General features: G+C 32.8%; 1 protein-coding gene across 4 annotated transcripts in view; it reads right to left on the bottom strand.

Annotated features, from left to right (window-relative positions):
- DPP10 (dipeptidyl peptidase like 10) overlaps positions 1-20,341 on the bottom strand; it is a 1,288,081-nt gene that overhangs the window by 65,207 nt on the left and 1,202,533 nt on the right. For all 4 annotated transcript variants that reach the window (XM_067742149.1, XM_067742151.1, XM_067742148.1 and 1 more), the window contains 2 exons: positions 20,160-20,198; positions 14,740-14,847 (listed from right to left, as the gene is read on the bottom strand). In XM_067742149.1, the coding sequence (XP_067598250.1) occupies positions 14,740-14,847; positions 20,160-20,198 (147 nt within the window). The remainder of the gene's footprint in view (positions 1-14,739; positions 14,848-20,159; positions 20,199-20,341) is intronic.

Below are 20,341 nucleotides of genomic sequence, written 5' to 3'. Positions count from 1 at the left end.
TGCTATTTTCACACAGTAATTTGTTTCTGAGATCATTAAATATCATCACTATTGATGAGATCATCAATAATTTATTTCTGGGATCACACTGACCCTTGTAGCCACAGTTTATTTTCACTGCTATATGGTTTTTTTGTTTGTTTGTTTTTGTTTGTTTTTGTTTTTTTTGCGGTACGCGGGCCTCTCACTGTTGTGGCCTCTCCCGTTGCGGAGCACAGGCTGCGGACGCGCAGGCTCAGCGGCCATGGCTCACGGGCCCAGCCGCTCCGTGGCATGTGGGATCTTCCCGGACCGGGGGATGAACCCGTGTCCCCTGCATCGGCAGGCTGACTCTCAACCACTGCGCCACCAGGAAAGCCCGATATATGGTATTTTATTGTATGTATGAATACAGTAAAATTTATTTATTTTTTGACATTTGAGTTTTTCCAAATTTTCGCTCTTAAAAACAAGTTGTCTATGAACAGTTTTATTAATGTCTCCCGGTGCGTGTGACAGGATTTTCTTGAGATCAACACTGATAAATGGGACTGCTTGGTCAAAAGGTGAATGTCTCCTACCTAACTCAATAGTGACATTATTTTCCAAAGTTGTGCCGATTTAGAATCTACTAGCAATGTGAGTTTCTGTTGCTCCACATTTTATCCACTTCCTCACCAACAGTTAATGTCATCAGACTATTTAATTTTTTGTCAAACTAATGAGTGTGAAATTGTATCTCATTCAATTCCTTTATTTTTAAGAAAATATTCAAATCTACAGAAAGGTTAATGGATAGTACATGAACACCCATAAAACCGTTACCTAGATTCACCAAACATTAACATTTTGAATATTTGCTCTCCCCCTTTCTTCATATGCTAAATCATATGAAAGGAAGTTGAAAGCATCAGACTATTTCAGCTCTAAATATTTCAGTATACATCTCTCAAAATTAACAGTATTTTCTCATATAAGCAAATTGCATATCATACCTATGAATAACAACATTAATATCATCTAAATATATAGTATGTATTCTAATTTCCACACTGCCCTAAGTAACCCAAATATCTCCATATCTATATATCTATATCTATCTTTCTATCTATCTACATATCTACCTAATTGCAGTGGGTTGTCACCTCTTTAGTCTCTTTTAAAGTAAAAGTTATCCTATCTTTTCTTGAGTTCTACAACATTGACCATTTTGGGGGCGGGGATTGCTGTGGCATGTGGCATGTGGAACTTCCCTGACTAGGGATTGAACCCGTGCCCCCTTCATTGGAAGGGTGGAGTCTTAACCACTGGACTGCCAGGGAAGTCCACACTGACCATTTTTAAGACTCTTGGTCCAGTGGTCTGATACGTAGAGTATTTTTGATTTATCTGATTTTTTAAAATGATATAATTTAGGCTAATATTTTTGGCAAAAATATTATATAGGTGATATTGGATACCTCTTATGCTTCATATTAGGAAACACACCATTACACTTCTTCCCATCCTTAACAATGCTGTTTACAAGGTAACTGATATATGTTCATTGTAAAGTACATTTTTCCCTGTAGTTAAAAGTGGGATGATGCTTGCACATTACATGAATAGCTCTTCCTCCATGAACTTTCCACTCAGTAGTTTTGGTATCCATTCATGACCTTTCCCTGAAGAAATTATCATTTGGAAGTGATTTTCTAACTCTAACATCCATTCTATATTTATTAGGTGGTATTCTTCTGTAAAAAGAACTTTCCCTACTTTTTCCCCTCACGTGTGTTCACTCTCTTTATCTCCCTCTTCCTCATACTATTATAAACATTTTTAATCTGATGTGTTACATTCCATTACTGTTATTTTGTTGTTGTTGTTATCATTCTTCATGATGCTGAAATTGACAAACTTTGGTTAGTGGGACCCCTTCAAGCTAACCCCTCTATTCTTTGGAAATGATTATGTTCGTTTTAGAGCACTTCCTTGTTTTCTGCACAGTAAGATGTTCTAAGATCGCTTCTTATCTCCCATATCCATAATCAATAATTTCTCCAAGGCATATTTTCTACTGGATTATGATATTTAGATATCAAGATCTGGGCTTAGGTGTGCTCATTACTACTCTAATGTTATTAGTTCTGGACCTTTTCAGAGGAGATAGATAGGCAGCCAGCCAGATGTCCATATGTTCTGTGTGTGTAGGTGTATGTGTGCGTTCGTAGTCACACCTCAATTAAAATTCATATCAGTTTGATTTACATTTTAGGTGTATTATCTTCTCTTAGTATTTCAATTTAAGCTTTGATGTCCTCATTCTTTTTATTTTAAAATATGTACATGGTCAAAAATAAAGTATAAATATGTGGATATATACATTGACAGAAGTCTTGATCTCACCCCATTCTCATCACATAGAAAAAACTTTTCTTCATTTGGTTCTTATTTATGCTTCTTTTCTGGGGGTAGATTTTTATAATTAAAAAATTAATATTTTATTACTATAAATGTAAATGCTAATCTAATTACATATATATGTACAAATTAGAGAGATTGTGGGATGTGCTCTATATCAATTGTTATATATCATCTTCTTTTTAATTCTTAAATAGTTCTGCCTGTGTGGATGTACCATACTTCATTCAACTAGCCTCCAATAATGCAAATAATCTATAGTGATTATTATCTCAAATAATGCTTTATTGATTAACCCTGTGTATATGTTTGTTTGTGGTTTAATGTGTAGGGAAATATCTTCAGGATATTTTCCTCCATAGGGAAAGTACCATTCTGCACATCTACCAGTAATGTATAAGGTGCCTGTTTTCCTACAGAAATGATCCCTGAAAGTACAGTCTTCCCATGAACATGTTACAGAACACGCTGTTCATTGTTTGAATTTTTGCTAATCTGACAAGTGAGAAGTGTTGCTGTGGTAGACGCTATGATACACCAACCAGAACTCCCTTCTAGAAGGAAGGACCTACCTCTCCAGTGGCTAGAAGTCCTGCTGGAAGAAGGCCCTCAGCTGTCAGTCTGGAGACGGCCTGAACTGAAGAAAATGGCCTCACCCAAGATCATACCTCTTTTCAACAGCCCTCGAAAGGACAACCTGATCAATATTGGGATATAGAAGCCCAGCCCTCTTGCTCTAACTTGGGACTTCTCTGAAGGGCTCTCCCAGTGCAGAACTCTCTGTGGGGTTAGCTGAAACCTTCATTGAGATGGCTCTGCCACTCAAATTCTTCTGCACAATGTTGCTTTCTTTTCCTCCTTTCCAGAGTTATTGATCTCTGTAATAACTGGCCTGCAGGCTAATCTTTCTTTCACAGTTGGCTTCCTGTGACACTCAACTTGTGACAGGTATATTAGTGTATTTTCAACTTGCATTTTGCTTGGAAGAAAAGTTGAGCATCTATATTTATCTATATATGTACAAATGCTTATATATATATATACATATAATGTATAATATATAATAATCCATTTGCATAATTGTTTTATCTAACTCTCTGCTAATGTTTGTCTCTGTTATCTATTCGATCAGATTCCTTTGTATTCTGGCCTTATTTATTTTTTAGGAGCTCTTTGTGTCTTTATATCCATTTATGTGAGGTATATGCTGCAAATATATTCTCCTGGTTTGTCATTTTGTGTTGACATTGGTTATGATAGCATTTTTCCCCAATTTTTTTTCTGTTCTTTATAAAATCAAGTTTACCAACATATTCTTATATTACTTCTAAGTGATGATGCATAGTTTAAAGGCTTTCTTCAAACTAAGGTTACAAAGAATTTACTGATGTTTTCTCCTATTACAGGTAAGATTTAATTTTTAAAGTTAGAGCTTTGTCATTTTAGAGTTAGGGTGGTAGACTGGAACTACTTTTATCTTTTTCCTAAGGGATATTGAGTTTTCCTAAAATGATTTTATAAAAACTTAATTTTTTCAGTGGTTTGAAATGCCACCTTTATTATATATTAAATTTCCATATGTACCTGAGTCTATTTTTGTACTGTCTATACTATACATTTATCTCTGTTAAGTCACGTCCCAATACCACACATTTTAGTTATAGATTTTTTTTAACATCCATATTATTTAGGACTCACACCCACTCATTGTTCTTATTTTCAGGATTTCCCTAGATAATACTACATTTTTATTTTCCCAAAGAAGCTTAAAAATAAGCATATCTAGTTCAAGCAAATAAAAACTTACTGGAATATCTTATTGGGAGACTATTAATTTTATAATTAATACTGATCTTATGATCTTCAGTTATTTTTTAGAAGAACATAGATATTTTTCCATTTGTTCAAGTCTACTTTATGTCTTTCCAGAATGTTTCAATGTTGTCCTCATATGGGTTTTGTACATTTCATATAATTTCATTTTCATATTTATTACTAAGTATTTTATATTTTGCTGCTATTGTCTAAAGGCCTCTCTCTTCCATTATACCTTCTAATTGATTATTGTTTGCAAATATGAAAGCTATTGATTTCTGTATGCTAAATATCTATCCTGCTGTCTCACTAAATGCTTTTTCCAAATCTTACAGCTGGTTGTTTATTCTTGTCTCATTAACTAATACCTCCAAAATCATTTTACATAATAGTGGAGATAGTGTGCATCCTCCCTTGCTCCTGACCTTGATGGGAATGACACGAGATTGGCTTTTGGGCTGAGGTATACATGTTTTATCACTTTAAGAAATTATCCCCAATTCCTATATATATATATATACACATATATATATATATATATGTGTGTGTGTATATATATATATATGTATATGTATATGTGTATGTATATTAACCAGAAAGTGGTATTAAATTTTGTAAAAGGCAACTACAAGGAAAACCTATTCTATAGACAATTTAAATTTTATTGGCATTGCCTTTGAAAGTCTAATAAGATCCTTTTATGAAATCATGTGGGCCTGGTGCTCACTTGTGGTGTAGTTCTTTGATAACATTCTGCTTCTTCTACGTCATTAATCAGTTAAGCTCTGCATCTCTCCTGGGGACAGTTCGAAGTGTATTTCTTCATGAAATTTTTCATTTCATCTAAATTTTCAAACGAATTGACATAGAGTTCTGCAAAATAGTCTCTTACGATTTATTCAAATGCCCTTTGTTTATTTCCCATTAGCCATTTCTAATTTTATACCAGTTTGCTTTCTCCCTCTTTTTCTTTGATTGGATGAGCATGTGTCTTGTCTCGTGTGTGTGTGTGTGTGTGTGTGTGTGTGTGTGCGCGCGCACACGTTTTCAAAGGGTAAACATTATTTTTTCACTTATTAGTTCTACATTTTTCTATTTATAAACTACTTCATTTCTGCTTCAAATTTAATCATTCCCACTTTTCTAATGTATGCTGCATTTTGCTGATAATTTTCTATTTAAGTTGGAAATTCAACTTATTTCATTCTTCCATTTTCATTTTTATGTTTGCTAAGTTATGATTTTTATTCTGACAACTTATTCTGATATAAAGTGTTGCCATTCTTTTTCTTATTATTATTTTATAGATTTTGGAATTTTGACTTGAATTCTCCAGTAAATTGTTTAATTAGATTTACTTTAAAAATTACTTAGTTGGAAAACCTGTTAAAATATATTATTGATTTCTAGGCATATTACTTTGTGATTATAGCATGCTTTTATTTAATTTCTAATTTGTAGAACTTACTGAGCTTTTTAGATGGATGACCTGATGAATGTTCAACTTTTGACAAAGTTCCACATACATTTGAAACAGATATATAATATCTCTTGTTTAGATGTGTTCAAACATAAATACACACATTATATATGCTATATCTATAACCTTACTTAATTTTTTGTCCACGTGAATCAGTTTGAACTGAGAATGAATGGTACAATAAGGTTTCCACATATTAAGTAGTTTCTGGCATTTCTGTTTTATAAAGGTAGCCATCTATCTGGGGCATAGATACAGACAATTGACTATTATATCTTCCTTGTGATTTGTGGCCTTGAACATTATAAAGCATCTTCTTTTGGTGGTCTTAATGCTTTGGAACATGAAAGCAGCTCTTCTTGTTTGTTATATCAGGATTTTAGCCTTTCCGAATCATTTTGTTTAAGATGTATATTTTGCATAAAATATTGAACTGGATTCTGTTTCATGAGCCAATTTAAAAAATATTTTTAAAATTTTAGGACATAAGTTAGGCCAATTTACATTTATTGGTATGACTGATACCCTTCTAAAAACTCTATCATAATTTATACGTTTATTTTGAATATTATGTTTAATGAGTTTTTTGTAGGCAGTCTTTTTGTAGTCTGTTTAGTGTTTTGAAATCCAGTGTTAGGTTTTATTTTAACTTTACATGTCATCTTTATATTAATACCTTTAATAATATTTTTCCACCACCACCCCCCTCCAAAGATACTCTGTATTTCTAGAACATTTTTTTTGTTGTTCCGGTTTGTCATTGGATTATGGGTTTAAATGTTACCTCTCTTCCAATGTTTTGCTTATCTTCTATAAAAATGCCAATTAAGGGGCTTCCCTGGTGGCGCAGTGGTTGAGAGTCTGCCTGCCGATGCAGGGGACACAGGTTCGTGCCCCCGTCCGGGAAGATCTCACATGCCGTGGAGTGGCTAGGCCCGTGAGCCACGGCCACTGAGCCTGTGTGTCTGGAGCCTGTGCTCTGCAACGGGAGAGGCCACAACAGTGAGAGGCCCGCATACCACACACACACAAAAAAGCCAATTAAATATCAGGTGGATCTTATTTCCTTGTCTTACCTAACTTAAATCAGATCCCTTCTACTTTCTTTCTTTCTATTGGCTGTTTTTATGGGTCTTCTTGCTATCCATTAGTATATTTTCAGAAATATCTATTTACCAGTGGTCATCTTTCAATTAATTATTTCTGTTATTATTTTGTATTATCTTTTCCATTTCCTTCCTGAAATCTGTCACTTTTTGGTTTACAACTTTATTTCTACTTTATGAGGCCTTTTCTAGGTTTTGAATTTCTCACTTGATAATTTTATGTCTACATATGCTTATTTAATGATAATAATTCATTCTTTTTGATAATAATAGTCATTCTTTTTGGAGGATTGTTTTATAGAATTCTTCTGCCTCATCATTGTTTTTCTTCAGGAAAAGTGTCTTTATGTATTGGAAAAATTTTATTCTACTTTGTTTTCCTCATATAGTAATTTTGTAAATCTATTGCCAACCATATTTTGCTCTTTATAAGTATCTTGGATTTTCCAGGATATAGATGCTTAAGAATGGTGAAGGATAAGGTGACTCCCTTGAATTCTAAAGGAGCAGTGTTTCTAAGGAGTGCTATTAACAGTTCCCTAAGAACTAGTATCCCTAGAAGCACCCTAATGAGACACCATTAGGAGTGGATAATATTTTTTTTCTGTAGAGTTCTTAATTTCTACCACTAGTTTTCACCTTTTCTTTTACCGACAATATTCTAAGAGATGCCTCTCTCTATCAAGTTTTTTTTCTTGTTTTACTTTCTTGGGTGGTAATTTTTAAAAATTGTCATCTTTGGTTTTGTGCATATTCAAGTTACTTCATTCTGATTCATTTTCTCAGTGCTTATTTTTAAAAGAAATGTACTAATTTTCCACTATAGATTATGTTATATTATCTAAGCTTTTGATTAATGCCTTTGTCAGCTTAAAGAAGTTCTTTATTTTTAAATTTCTAAGGCTTTTGAATATTTGGTAGAATCCACCTTTAAAAAACTTCCTGTGCCTGATTTGAATACATTTTAAGACACTGATTCCATTTCCTCGATATTATGGGACAATTCAGGTTGTCTGTTTCTTAACTCAGACCTGGTATTTCTTTTTTCTAGAATTTATCTATTTTACTCAAGCTTTCAAATTTGTTGACATCGGCTATACATAGCATTTAAAAAAATATTTTAAAATTTGCAGTTATGCCTTCTTTCTATTATTTATACTTTGGGGGCTTGTCCTCTTTTTAAATTAAGTTTGTTATACATTCTAGTGTGAATTATTTTTTTTCAAAGAACCAACTGTTTATTTGGCTAAACCCCTTTATTTTATCTTTACTTTCTATTTCATTAAATTCTACTACTGAGTTTCTCATGTCCTTCTTCTACATTTGAATATATATGTATAAATATAGTATAATTATATTATAAAATAACAAATAATAGATATATGTAATTTAACCCATGAAAAATGTAAAAATTATATTTTATTTTCAAACATACCGCTTTTTAAAAGTTATAATTGTTGTTATTCACTTCTAATTCAATTGCATTGTTTTCAGAGAGTGTAATCTATCAGCTAAATAGTACTTCAGATGCATTTTTGGTATAAATATATCTAGAATCTAGGATTTTTGATGTGGGAGAGTTTTATTAAATATCTACTTTCTTATACTACTGGAAGCAGAAACTAAAAGGTCATTTCATAATGTATATGTAGTATTAGAATCTTCCTTCAAAAAAACAATAAGTGACTTATTGGTACACATCTGTATTTCAGCATCTTTCTAAACCATCTATTCCTTATTCTTAAAGGGAGCGCTCTCGACTTCTAGCTGCTCAAGGTCAACAACAAGCATGTGACTTCTTTATTTTAACTTCTTCATATGCTGTCTGATGCATTCTGGCACTTTACAAGTACTTGCTGAATAAAAGTATAAATGCAAAGATGAAACCAAAGTTCTGAGATTTGAGACAGGCACAGCCTGAAGGCTGGCATGGAGTTCTGAAGCCATATATTTTATTGCCAAATTCCCACAGGACACCAACACAGTAGATAGTCCTACTTACTCATTTTCAGATCCTGTTTTGAATGGACCAAGGACAGGATTAAGATCTCAGGTTTTAGTGCATCTAATTTCAAGAGGAACAAAATCTCAAAACATTAAAAAGTAAAGAAACTTTGATCAATATTTGTACATATCTGGAGATGCATTTTGTTCACAGATTTCTAGATTGCTTATATGTTCTCTGTTTTTCAGAGAATTTTGGTGTGTGTGTGTGTGTGTGTGTGTGTGTGTGTTTTAAGGATGGAAGAGTGGCCACATTAAAAGTGATCATGAGCAAAAATCCAATGCTTTGAAAAATGTTTGAATACAGTGTACAGAAAATAAAAATTACACATCCAATGATGCATCTCGGATCAAAATATGTTTCTAAGTGTAGAAGTAAAAGATCTCTTGTTGGAAGCCATGATAACAACCTCACAACCTTTGGACTTTACTTCAAACATCTGTAATTTCTCTGCTTGCTTTATATCTACCAGGGCAACTCTGGGCTGGGGAATAAGCTTCACTCCATTTTACATGTAATAGCATAGACGATCTTGTATAGTTACATAGTTATAAGACTTGTAAGCTATTTTCTAATAATAGCATATTACGTTTGATCTGGACTCTAGGTAAATAGTTCCAATACCAATCAGAACATGGTAGATGACTATACAGTAAATTCAAAATAAATATCAAGGGACTTGACTAGTCTGTACCACCTCAATTAATTTTCCATCCACCTTCAGCAGAAATATAATCACAGGAAAGGTAATTTAACAAAGCAGGAAAGAATACTCATTTTACTTCACAGAAATAATTCTTTCTTTCTGTGCCATCATCTCCATTATATTCACTTAGTAGAAGAGAAACACTGATTATCAATATGAAACCATTGTGGAATTTTGACAAGGGCAACATGGCAATATACTTTAAATTGAACTCATATTTCACTTTTAATTTTATAAGGGCAGCAATAAAACTAGTAATTTCATTCATTTTCAAAAGAGCTGAAAATCTAGGAAATAAAGTGTTTTTATTTGGGACATTAGACCTCAGGCACCTCTCCTTGGATTGGCAGAGATTTTATCTTACTCAGCAAGTTCAATATGAATTTTATGTATCTGTTTATAAGTTGGAAACATATTGGTATCAGTAAAAGTTTAATGATGCATGTGCTTTTCACCTGATTATACACTGTTCATTCAAATTTCTTACAGTAAATTCTGTTTAACTTTTACAGCTTCTAAATAATGGAAATATTGCAGTGCTTAAAAATAGCATGCTTTAATTTACTGTTTATTCATCATGTGAGGTGAACTAATTGTTTTCAGACAATGTCCTAATCAGATACAGCAGTGAAATGTAATGAAAAAATTGTACTGGGTTGATTGGGTGACAGAATTGTGGATTGGGGGCATGCTATTTTCTACAGTATTTGTAATGAATAATGGCATTTAAAATTGTTCCAAGTGAAATCATCAGCTCTCATAAGCAAAACTTTGTATTGCTGGATAGAAAAAGTGAATGAATTCACCAATATATATAAATTTTCATTTAACACAGTTTTGGAAGATAACAGGGCAATTGCTTATGCTTATAAATCTGAACCACTTAACATGACTGAAACTCTGCTTATCCCATATTAGAGGGGAAAAAGGCGGCCATGTATTTGACAAAAACCTTTCTCTTGACTGCAACTTACATTGTAAGATATAGGATATTATGGTTCCAAATATGGGAATTCAGGAGTTAGAAGTCTACATAAAGAATTCTATGGGGGAAAAGGGGAGAGGGAAATATCTGAAGTGATCTGAAGTGGTCTGCTGTAAAAAAAGGTTTGCATCATTGTTTGATTCAGAAACTACGTAAACTGATATCAATACTGCGTATTTCACACTCTACTCAGAAGGAAATTTATTTTAGCTATAAAGATTTTTGGAAGAGCCAGTTTTTATTTTTATTATTATCTTTAATGGAATATATAAAAGTAGATAAACCGTACTCATAAATTTTGCTTTCACATATTCCTATAGAAAGTATCTGGAAATATATATATATATATATATATATGTATATATGGGTTTAGAAATATTTTACTTTTGATTCCGGAATTCCAGTTCTGTTAACCACAACTAAAGAAATAATTCATAATAAAAATAATATTTATGTATAGTGACATCTATAGTTGCAGTAAATTGCCACTAAATTAAACATTGAACAACAATGGTTAACTATGTACATCCAGTCAACTAAATATTAATATTCAAAAGAATTGCATTTCAAAATTGTTTAGCACTATGGGAAAATTATGCTTTAAAATTTAAATTCAAATAGGATAAAATACTGTACTTAACATAAAATTATAATCATGTTTAAAAGTAGACTGGAGGAACACACAATTTTTTCCTATTTTTTATTTTTTGGAATTATTTTAACAAGCATAAGTCTTGTAAATGAGGGGAAAAAACCACTAAAATATTTGTAAGGCCAACCATCAATCTATATATTGAAAATATCCTGAAACACTAATTTTGTAGCCTGGTCTCTAATTAATGTTTTTTGGTTACCTACTGATTGTGTAAGAGAGAAAAATGTTTGCAAAAATTTACTAATTTCATTTAGTAAGATACTTCAAACAGATGAATATATTTGCAGTCAATGGGGAAGCTCTCTAATATAGCTAAGCATCAAGTACTGCAAAGGTGGTCTTCCTGACGGCTGCCAAGCTCTCTGTTCCTCTCATTTCTCACTCCCTGGGCACATCAATTTAGGTGGAGTCCTCTGGTGTATCAAGGGAAGGAAGAGGGGGTAAAAAGTCATCACTGGTGCTATGCACTACTGTTTAGACGGTAAATTAGTACACCATTTTTGGAGGGCCAGTTTCACATTCCATATCAAAACCTAAACAAATACATATATGTACACATATGCTTTGCCTAGGTAACTTTTGACATCTAGAAATATACATTTGTGGTAAGAACATTTATCTCTGGATCATTTTTGGTATCAAAACTAGAAATAAATATGATGATGAAAATTAATTCATTTAAATACAGTATAATATATTTACTAGACAGGATGTTGAATAGCTATTAAAATCACATTTACAAATAATATTAAATATTAAGAATGCAATTAAATGATGTGAGAAAATGCTCAGATATTACTCTTTAAATGTTACAAATCAATATATATGCTTTGATTGCACACTTTAAGAAAAAGTGATATATTTTTAATGTAAAATGAAATTGGAAATATATACAACAATTGATTTGCAGTGTGCAAGTCTGGGGTGATGAGATTATGTTTGATTTTATATACTCTTTTTTCTTTTTCTTACTTTTTGGCTACGACCACCAGGGAAGTCCCTGATTTTATATAATCTTTTTTTTTTTTTTAATTTATTTATTTTTGGCTGTGTTGGGTCTTCGTTTCTGTGCGAGGGCTTTCTCTAGTTGTGGCAAGCAGGGGCCACTCTTCATCGTGGTGTGCGGGCCTCTCACTATCATGACCTGTCTTGTTACGGAGCACAGGCTCCAGACACACAGGCTCAGTAGTTGTGGCGCATGGGCCTAGTTGCTCCGCGGCATGTGGGATCTTCCCAGACCAGGGCTTGAACCCGCGTCCCCTGCATTGGCAGGCAGATTCTCAACCACTGCACCACCAGGGAAGCCCCTTATAATCTTTTGTTTAGTTTACTCAGTTTAGAATTTTACAAATTTTTATAGTGTGTGTATATATATATATATATATATATATCTCTCAATACGGTAATCATAAAAAAATCATAAAAGAGCTTTTTTGTTAGCTATTTAAAAATTGAGGCAAAGAGGTTCAAAATTGTGTGTATGTACAAACTTAAGAATAAATTTTATTTACCTAAGCACTGACCTCTGATTCATTAACAAAGTAAGTTAATTTTAGCCACATTGCCAAAATATCTGTAAATAATCATGCAGTCATGTTTATTTATCAGTGAGGCAAACCACAAATTCTCTGAACTGTAGTCAGAATAGATCAAAACATTTTCTACTTCAATGGAAGCTTTGCTATAATCTCCATATGGAAGAGGAACAAAGTAAACACATCTGCTCTATGAAGTTGTTCTTCTGAACATTTCAGAAATAATGAATTAGACTGCATTTCAGACTGGTTTGATTGGGCGACAGAAGGTATTTCTTCCCAAGGCTTGTAAAGAAACTTTTGTTATGTGCATAAATATCTCAATTTCTACATGCCAACATCTTCATCTCCTACCTCTGCTCTGCCAACCCCACACTTTTTAAAAGACATTTCTGTTCTTATTTTGTTGGATAGATAATCTCAGAATTATACATATATATATATATATAGATGTATTATACATCTTTCTCTACCTTTCACTATATCTTATAAATAGTCACAATTTGTATGTAATTTTGACTACCTGGGTTTTTATACAGCTTCTTGAATATAAATACTGATATTTAAAAATGCAATAAGATGTCACCACAGTCAATTGTGAGATTTGGAAAGTTTTATTTATTCTTTTGGCGGAAATATTTCCCCAGTATTTATGATAACAAAGTTTATAATTAGCTAGCAAAAGTTAATCAGGTAAAGCAATTTGCTGGTGAAGCTTCCTCCAGTTCACATAAAAACCAAAATATGTTCCCTTAATATCACCTGTCTGATATAATCATTTAATAGTTGAGTACAGAATCACAAAAAATTTTTATTCATATATAAATGCTTTCATTTATTTAAAACATAAATGAGATCACATTATATATTAGTCTATAACTTATTTTTCCAATTTAATAATATACTATGAAAATTAATCTACATTGCTATTGTGGAGATTATGTGTAGTCAAATTATTTATTTCAGCTTTGATTAAAATTAAAGTTAAAATCATGACAATTACTTTAATAGTACAGATCTTGGACAAGGGTTGCCTCTTAAGCTACTGACACAGATTTAAAAAATTCAAGGTACTGAGCTGACCAATGTAAATACATATATGGATAATGGTAAAAATTGGAGAATATGCACAAGACTTGAAGGTTCTAAGAACATAAAAGTAGTCAGGTTGCTTAGGGATCTTTTACCACATTCATATTTATTCTATACTTAGTAAATATGAAATTGATTCTTGGCTAGTTTGTTTATAACACTCTCAAGAAAGATTCCAATTTATCCACAATGTTTTATCTTTATAAATTAACATTTACCTGTGAGACTAGACTGTTTATTTGATTTTGAAGGAAACTTTATTTCTCATGAATATTTTTATTGTCAATTAGATTCAAATTGACTCATTAACCTTGCCATATTTAAATTACTTATTGTGAATTCACTGATTCTTTTTATAATTAGATAAAACTGTATAAAACTGGTTAACATTCATTTGAAATGTAGAGGAAAAATAACCTTTTATCCTTTTTTTATCAAAAGGTCCATAAAAACATAACACAGATTTTATCTTTGACAACACATAAGAAATCTATTTTATCCTGGTTTTTAAAATCTGCCCTGCATTTCCTTGTGTGGGTACACTACAACTTACTAACCATTCAATTTTTGATGGACATTTAGACTGCTTCAGGTATTTAAAACTTTTATAACACACTGAAAATATTACTTGTACCAAATAGATGATATATATTTGTTGAATGAAAAATCGTCTCTCGATTTTCCTCAGGTCTTGGAAAGTAGGGGTTGGGCACTTTCCATTTATTAAATTCTATATCCCAAGGCCCTCAACTCATAGCACACATGTGTAGCTCACTAAATTTTATTGAGTGTTGAAAATGTTTTGTGTACAGCTTGAATTTATGGCTAAGGGTGGGGATCCTCTTCCTAAAACATCCCTGAGTTGGATATATGGCTGGACTTAACAGGTATTAACTGTAGGTGCAGAATACCACACGAAAAAGACTTTCATGAACATGATGGAATGAAACCAAACTACAGAAAGAAGCCAGCACTTACCTGGACGAGGAACATAGCTATGTGGTTATACTCTCCACGGCCCCCTTGCTTAACAGGAACTGTCATAAAGAATTTGCTGCCATCTCTAGAAAACACGGGCTCCTCATTCTAAAATACAGAAGCACATGCAACAATCTCAAAAGGGCATTTGAAAATTGTACTTCCAACTATTGCTAATACATGCATGGAATAGACCAATAATTGATTTAAGTTTAGTTTGGCAAATTGTCGAATTATTTAAAAAATAAAAGTATAACAGTATGTTTTAAAGTGAACGCAATGATGCATTGGGCATATGTGTGTGTTTGAGTGATGAGATGGATGGGAAAGTTTCTTGCATACTGGATAGAAATGATTTACAATTAGACTGAAGACACTTTTTAAATTGGTTCAGAAAAGAACTTTCATATCTTCACATATGATATGATTGTGTTTAGAAATTTCTTTCAAAAATAAAGAAAATGTTAACATCTGCACCAGTTTATCAAAATCATTTTTTTAATTTAGAAAATTTTCTAACATATAATATTTAATATAGTTTTCTGAAATCTTTTACTCAACAACTCAAGTTATTGAAGATATATTTCTGATGATGTACACATGAATTTACTGTAAATACAAAAATGAAAAGGCTGCAAAATTGGAAGGAATCCATTGAAAATAATTTAATTCAAATTTCCCATCCTCACTGCTCACCCCTTCACAAACACACAAACACAGATGCCCATTTGATGATTTTTTAAATTAAACTCTAGTAGCATGTTAAATCAATACAATTGTTTTTTAAAATTAAATGATGGATGATATACATATAGATTGCTTTTGCAATATTTTTGTATATTTTGCAATATACATATAGATTGCATCTTTTGCTCCAGGGGAAACATTAAGAAAATCGATCTATGTAACAAAACATCGAGTTCTTTCTTTTAGATTAGTGAGAGTGATTATACATATGGTATAGAGAAAGGCTTTGGTATGGTTTCCTCAGTAGGTCTTCAGAATGGCTCACAACTATTTTTAGATGATCTGACCCTCCACTCTTTTCCTGCTCTCCTCTTCCTTCCTTCTCCTGCTTCCTGCATTTTCCTGCTCCAGTGCCTTTGCACTTTTTTTTACCCTTTGTCTGGCTCTTTCTCATATCTCTCTCTTTTCCTTCCTCCCTCCTCCCCTCCCTCCCTCCTTCCTTCCTTTTTCTGTGGAACTTATTTCTTTTTTAAAAAATTTTTATTGGAGTATAGTTGATTTACAATGTTGTGTTACTTTCTGCTATACAGCAAACTGAATCAGTTATACATATACATATATCCACTTTTTTAGATTCTTTTCCCATATAAGCCATTACAGAGTATTGAGTGGAGTTCCCTGTGCTATAAACTAGATCCTTACTAGTTATTTATTTATATATAGTAATGTGTATATGTCAATTCTAATCTCCCAATTTATCCCTCTCCCTTTCCCCCCTGGAAACCATAAGTTCGTTTTCTACATCTGTGACTCTATTTCTGTTTTGTAAATAAGTTCATTTGTATACTTTCTTTAGATTCCACGTATAAGCGATATTATGTGATATTTGTCTTTTTCTGACTTCACTCAGTATGATGATCTCTAGGTCCATCCATGTTGCTGCAAAAGGATCTTTCTTGATCTCACCTCTTTCCTATGTCTGTTATCAGTGAGGTGTTTCCTGATTACCCCATATAAAGTGTGATCAGGAAAGCCAGGTCATCCAACTGTATCTGAATCCCTCATCCCACTTTTGCCTACTGTCTACTTTTTTCCATACCACCTAATACCATACATATTTTATGTATGCATACATTTGTTTGTACATGAATGGATATGTGTATTTGTGCATATAGGTAGGTAGGTAGATAGAGAGATAGGAGGTATTCCTCTAGAATGTAAGCTCCATTCTTCACTGCTTTGTCTCCAGCACCCAGGACAGTGAATGTCACATAAATTGTACTTAACAATCATTTATTGACTGAATATGTAAATTAATAACTATTTTAATAATCTCGAGTCTGATTCTAGCTTTATTAGTAATGACATCCCATGATAGAAACATAAAAATATTATTTTCCTTGTCTACTTCATGGACACTCATGAAAATATAAGATGATATGTGTAATAAATTTAAAACTCTGAGGTAATACAATTCAAGGATGGGAAAATTGCATTACAAAGCATATAATAAATACTGACAAGACACTTGACTGAGTGAATCACATTGTTCAACTATGTTCCATCTCTTGCCCCTGTGGAATATTTCTCTCTTTGCCTTTGCACATGGGGTTTCTTCTGTCTGGCCTAACCTTTCAGTCGTCCTTTTTGTGCTAAATCTTACTCATTTTTTACTTAAACTCAGAACAGAAACCATTTCCAAATTTCCTTAGTTAGAGAGTCTCTTCTAGTTAGGAAATCTCTCCTCAGAGATTCTGAATAGTACTCTGTATTCATCTCTATCATGGCTTTCTGTACACTCTATTATATAGTTGACTTCCTTCACTAGGCAAGTAATAATTAAACTAAGTTTGTAATTTTATCTTTTTTAGCTCTATTGCCTAGGACACAGTAGGTGACCTTCTTATAATTGAATAGATGAATGCATGTGTACAATGGGCAAAAATATTTGTTACATATATCACTTTATCCACCACATTTACTCCAAACTATTGGCTTCTCCCTTATTCAACATTTTCCTCCTGTGCTTTGCTCCAAGAATAAATTAGGTATGGGGATATCTGAGCAATGTGCTTTTTATGTTAGTCCCTGTTCCTCCAATTCTGGTACCTTAGAAATAGTTCATTTTAAAGAGTAGATGGGAATTATAATCTCCAATACATTGCTAGGTTTAAAAACTTTCACCATTGAAATGTAACTAGTTATAAACATACAGCTCTATGCAGAGCCTTTCCTGCAGTCAAATAAAGAAGTAGAGCCAGTCTAACTGTCTACATTTATGACCTTAAACAAGGCAGTATTTATGGCACACAGGATAATGAGCTGAGGATAACAAAGTCCACCTCTTGGCCAAATGTTTTTTACACTGGTTATTCCAACTATAAGTCTCTTGAAAGCTAGGGCAAACATGCCCACTTCTCTCTCCTCTTCTCACTATCCAGAAAACAAGCATATGAGTATTACATTAAATTTCTAATTTTCTTGGAAACTTGCTTCATCTCATTATAGATTCTCATCCTTTAAATTTCATTGAATTCTAAGTATTTCCTGAAATTCCCTTAGAGCTTTTGGAGAAAAAGTTAACCACGACAAACTACTCCCTGCATTTTTTATTGAATAATTGATAACTGGTTTCTTTATTTTAAAAAGTTTCTATTAAATATTCATGAATTTGGGACTTAAAATGTAGATAATATAATCCCAAAAGAGCATGCATTGTGTTGTTGTATGTTAGACTATTATGAATGTCACTAGCAATCAAAATGGTAGCAAAATAGGTTTAATAACACAGGCAGTTTAGAATAAATCCATATCCATTATGTTATTGTTTTCAATGATTTTTATTTTAAGTATCTAATTTAATTTTGTAAGAGTCCATTATTGGCTAAAAAACCAAGATTTTTTTCCCCCAATTTCATTTTGTACCTTGACTAAGATTAAATAGTTCATATTGTTACCTATGGATAGATGATAGATGGATGATAGATAGATAATATAGATAGATAGATAGATAGACATGCCTATACTTCAAACAAGCAAAGGTTTAGCCTATTCACAATCCTTCTTACTCTTTTTCTTTATTTGTTCAACAAGTATAAATGGATCTCTTCTTATAACCAGACTCCATATTAAGCATTTGTATTAGTGGGTAACAAAAAATGAATAACCTTCCTGCTCTTGTGAATGTAGTAAAAAAGTCACAGAACTAACTGTATGAGTGTTTCATAAAGATTACACTTGACTTTAACTTTTATTGGGGAATGTGATTTGTTTAGTGTGGTTGAGGAGGTGACTTCTTATGCAGGTGATTTAGGCTGAGGTTTGACAAATGAGCAGCCTTCACATAAGAAAGTAGTTGAGAGAACTCTGTTCAGAAGAAAGAGTTCACATAAAGGTCCTGGGTATATGAGGAGGGCTAATGGAAAAAATGGGAGAAAAGATGGTATGACACAGAGCTGGAAAGGCTTTCAACTTAATCCTTTGTAGACCCTTTAAGGATGTTGGTCTTTATCTGTAGAACAAAGGGGTTTTAGTTGTGAGAGAATATGAGTGTTGTGGGTAGTGACAATCAAATACATATTTTGAAAAGATCACTCAGCCAGTCTGCAGTGTAGAGAACAGATTGTCAGGTTCCTAAGGGGAACTCTCAACGCTAAGGGGTTGAGAGTTCACCAGTTAAGGAGGAAATGCAGTGCCTGTAGTTTAATCCTGTATGGTGTTTGTGAATTGGAGAAAAGTAAATTGACTTGAGATCTTTGAGAGTAAAATCAAAATAACTTGGTGATGAATAATAACATATGCAGATAAGGATAAGACAATGTTTAAAAATCCCCACTAGGTTTATGATTTTGATAGCTGGATGGATAAATACGTCCTTGACTCCTATGATAAGAAGACGGACTGACTGGAAGACAGAGAAGTTTAGTTTGAACCTGTGGAGTGTGCAGTTACTTTCACAGATTCAGGAGAAGATGCCAAGCATGAATTTGGATATTTCAGAACTCAGAAGTGAGTTGCCTGGGGCTATACACTTGGTGGTGGTAATTGAAACCACAGATGTATATGACACCCAGGGAGAGAATATAAAATAAAAGAGCACTGTAAAGAACAAAACAAATCAAAACCAAACAAGGCAAACAAAATACTTCCCTTTGCAAAAAGTAGTGATGAAATTAGTAGTAAAATGGGTTAAGCTATATTTGAATAATCTATTTGTGCTTCCTTCTGAAATGTCCAGTATGAAAGCATGTTGTGGAGATGTTTGTTTATTCTTCTGTGATCATCTGGATTCCAGCTTCATTTATATCACAAGCTAGCATTATGAGCTAGGATATATCTAAGGAAAGAAATGTTCACCTGAATAATCTCCACATAACCAAGTTAATTTTCTGGGTGATTTGAGCAATGCTGATGGTTTGTAGTTTTAATGGGTCACATCTTTTTCTCCTTCTTCTACACAAACATTTACTTATATGAATGGTCCTGAAAATGGATCCTGGTAGTTATTCTACAATTTATGTCCTATAAAAAACAGAAGTAATCTTTCTACAAATGATGTCATAGAGCCCAAGTTATAAATATTTTAATGAAAAAGACTCATTTATTCAAACATAACAGAGCCTTAAATTCATAATACTGAAATAACTTTTGAGAAAAAGTTATACATAACAAATGAGTGAACAGGATGGGCGGGATGGACAAAATGTGACATAAAGAGACCACCTATACCATACCTGTTTAGATAGCCATGTATCTGATGTCATCTCATATTTCTGAAACAAAACAATTAACTCCATGAAGCATCTAAAGACCAAAGTGAGCACGCATCAATTTAACCTTTTTTACACTGTTATCCTATAGGCACATTTTTCCTTCCTGCAGCTGGTGAAATACCACGGGAGATCACATTGTCATT

The sequence above is a fragment of the Pseudorca crassidens genome, chromosome 6 (assembly GCF_039906515.1).
Source record: "Pseudorca crassidens isolate mPseCra1 chromosome 6, mPseCra1.hap1, whole genome shotgun sequence".
Taxonomy (NCBI): Eukaryota; Metazoa; Chordata; class Mammalia; order Artiodactyla; family Delphinidae; genus Pseudorca; species Pseudorca crassidens.
This window is presented reverse-complemented; position numbering and strand designations above follow the sequence as displayed.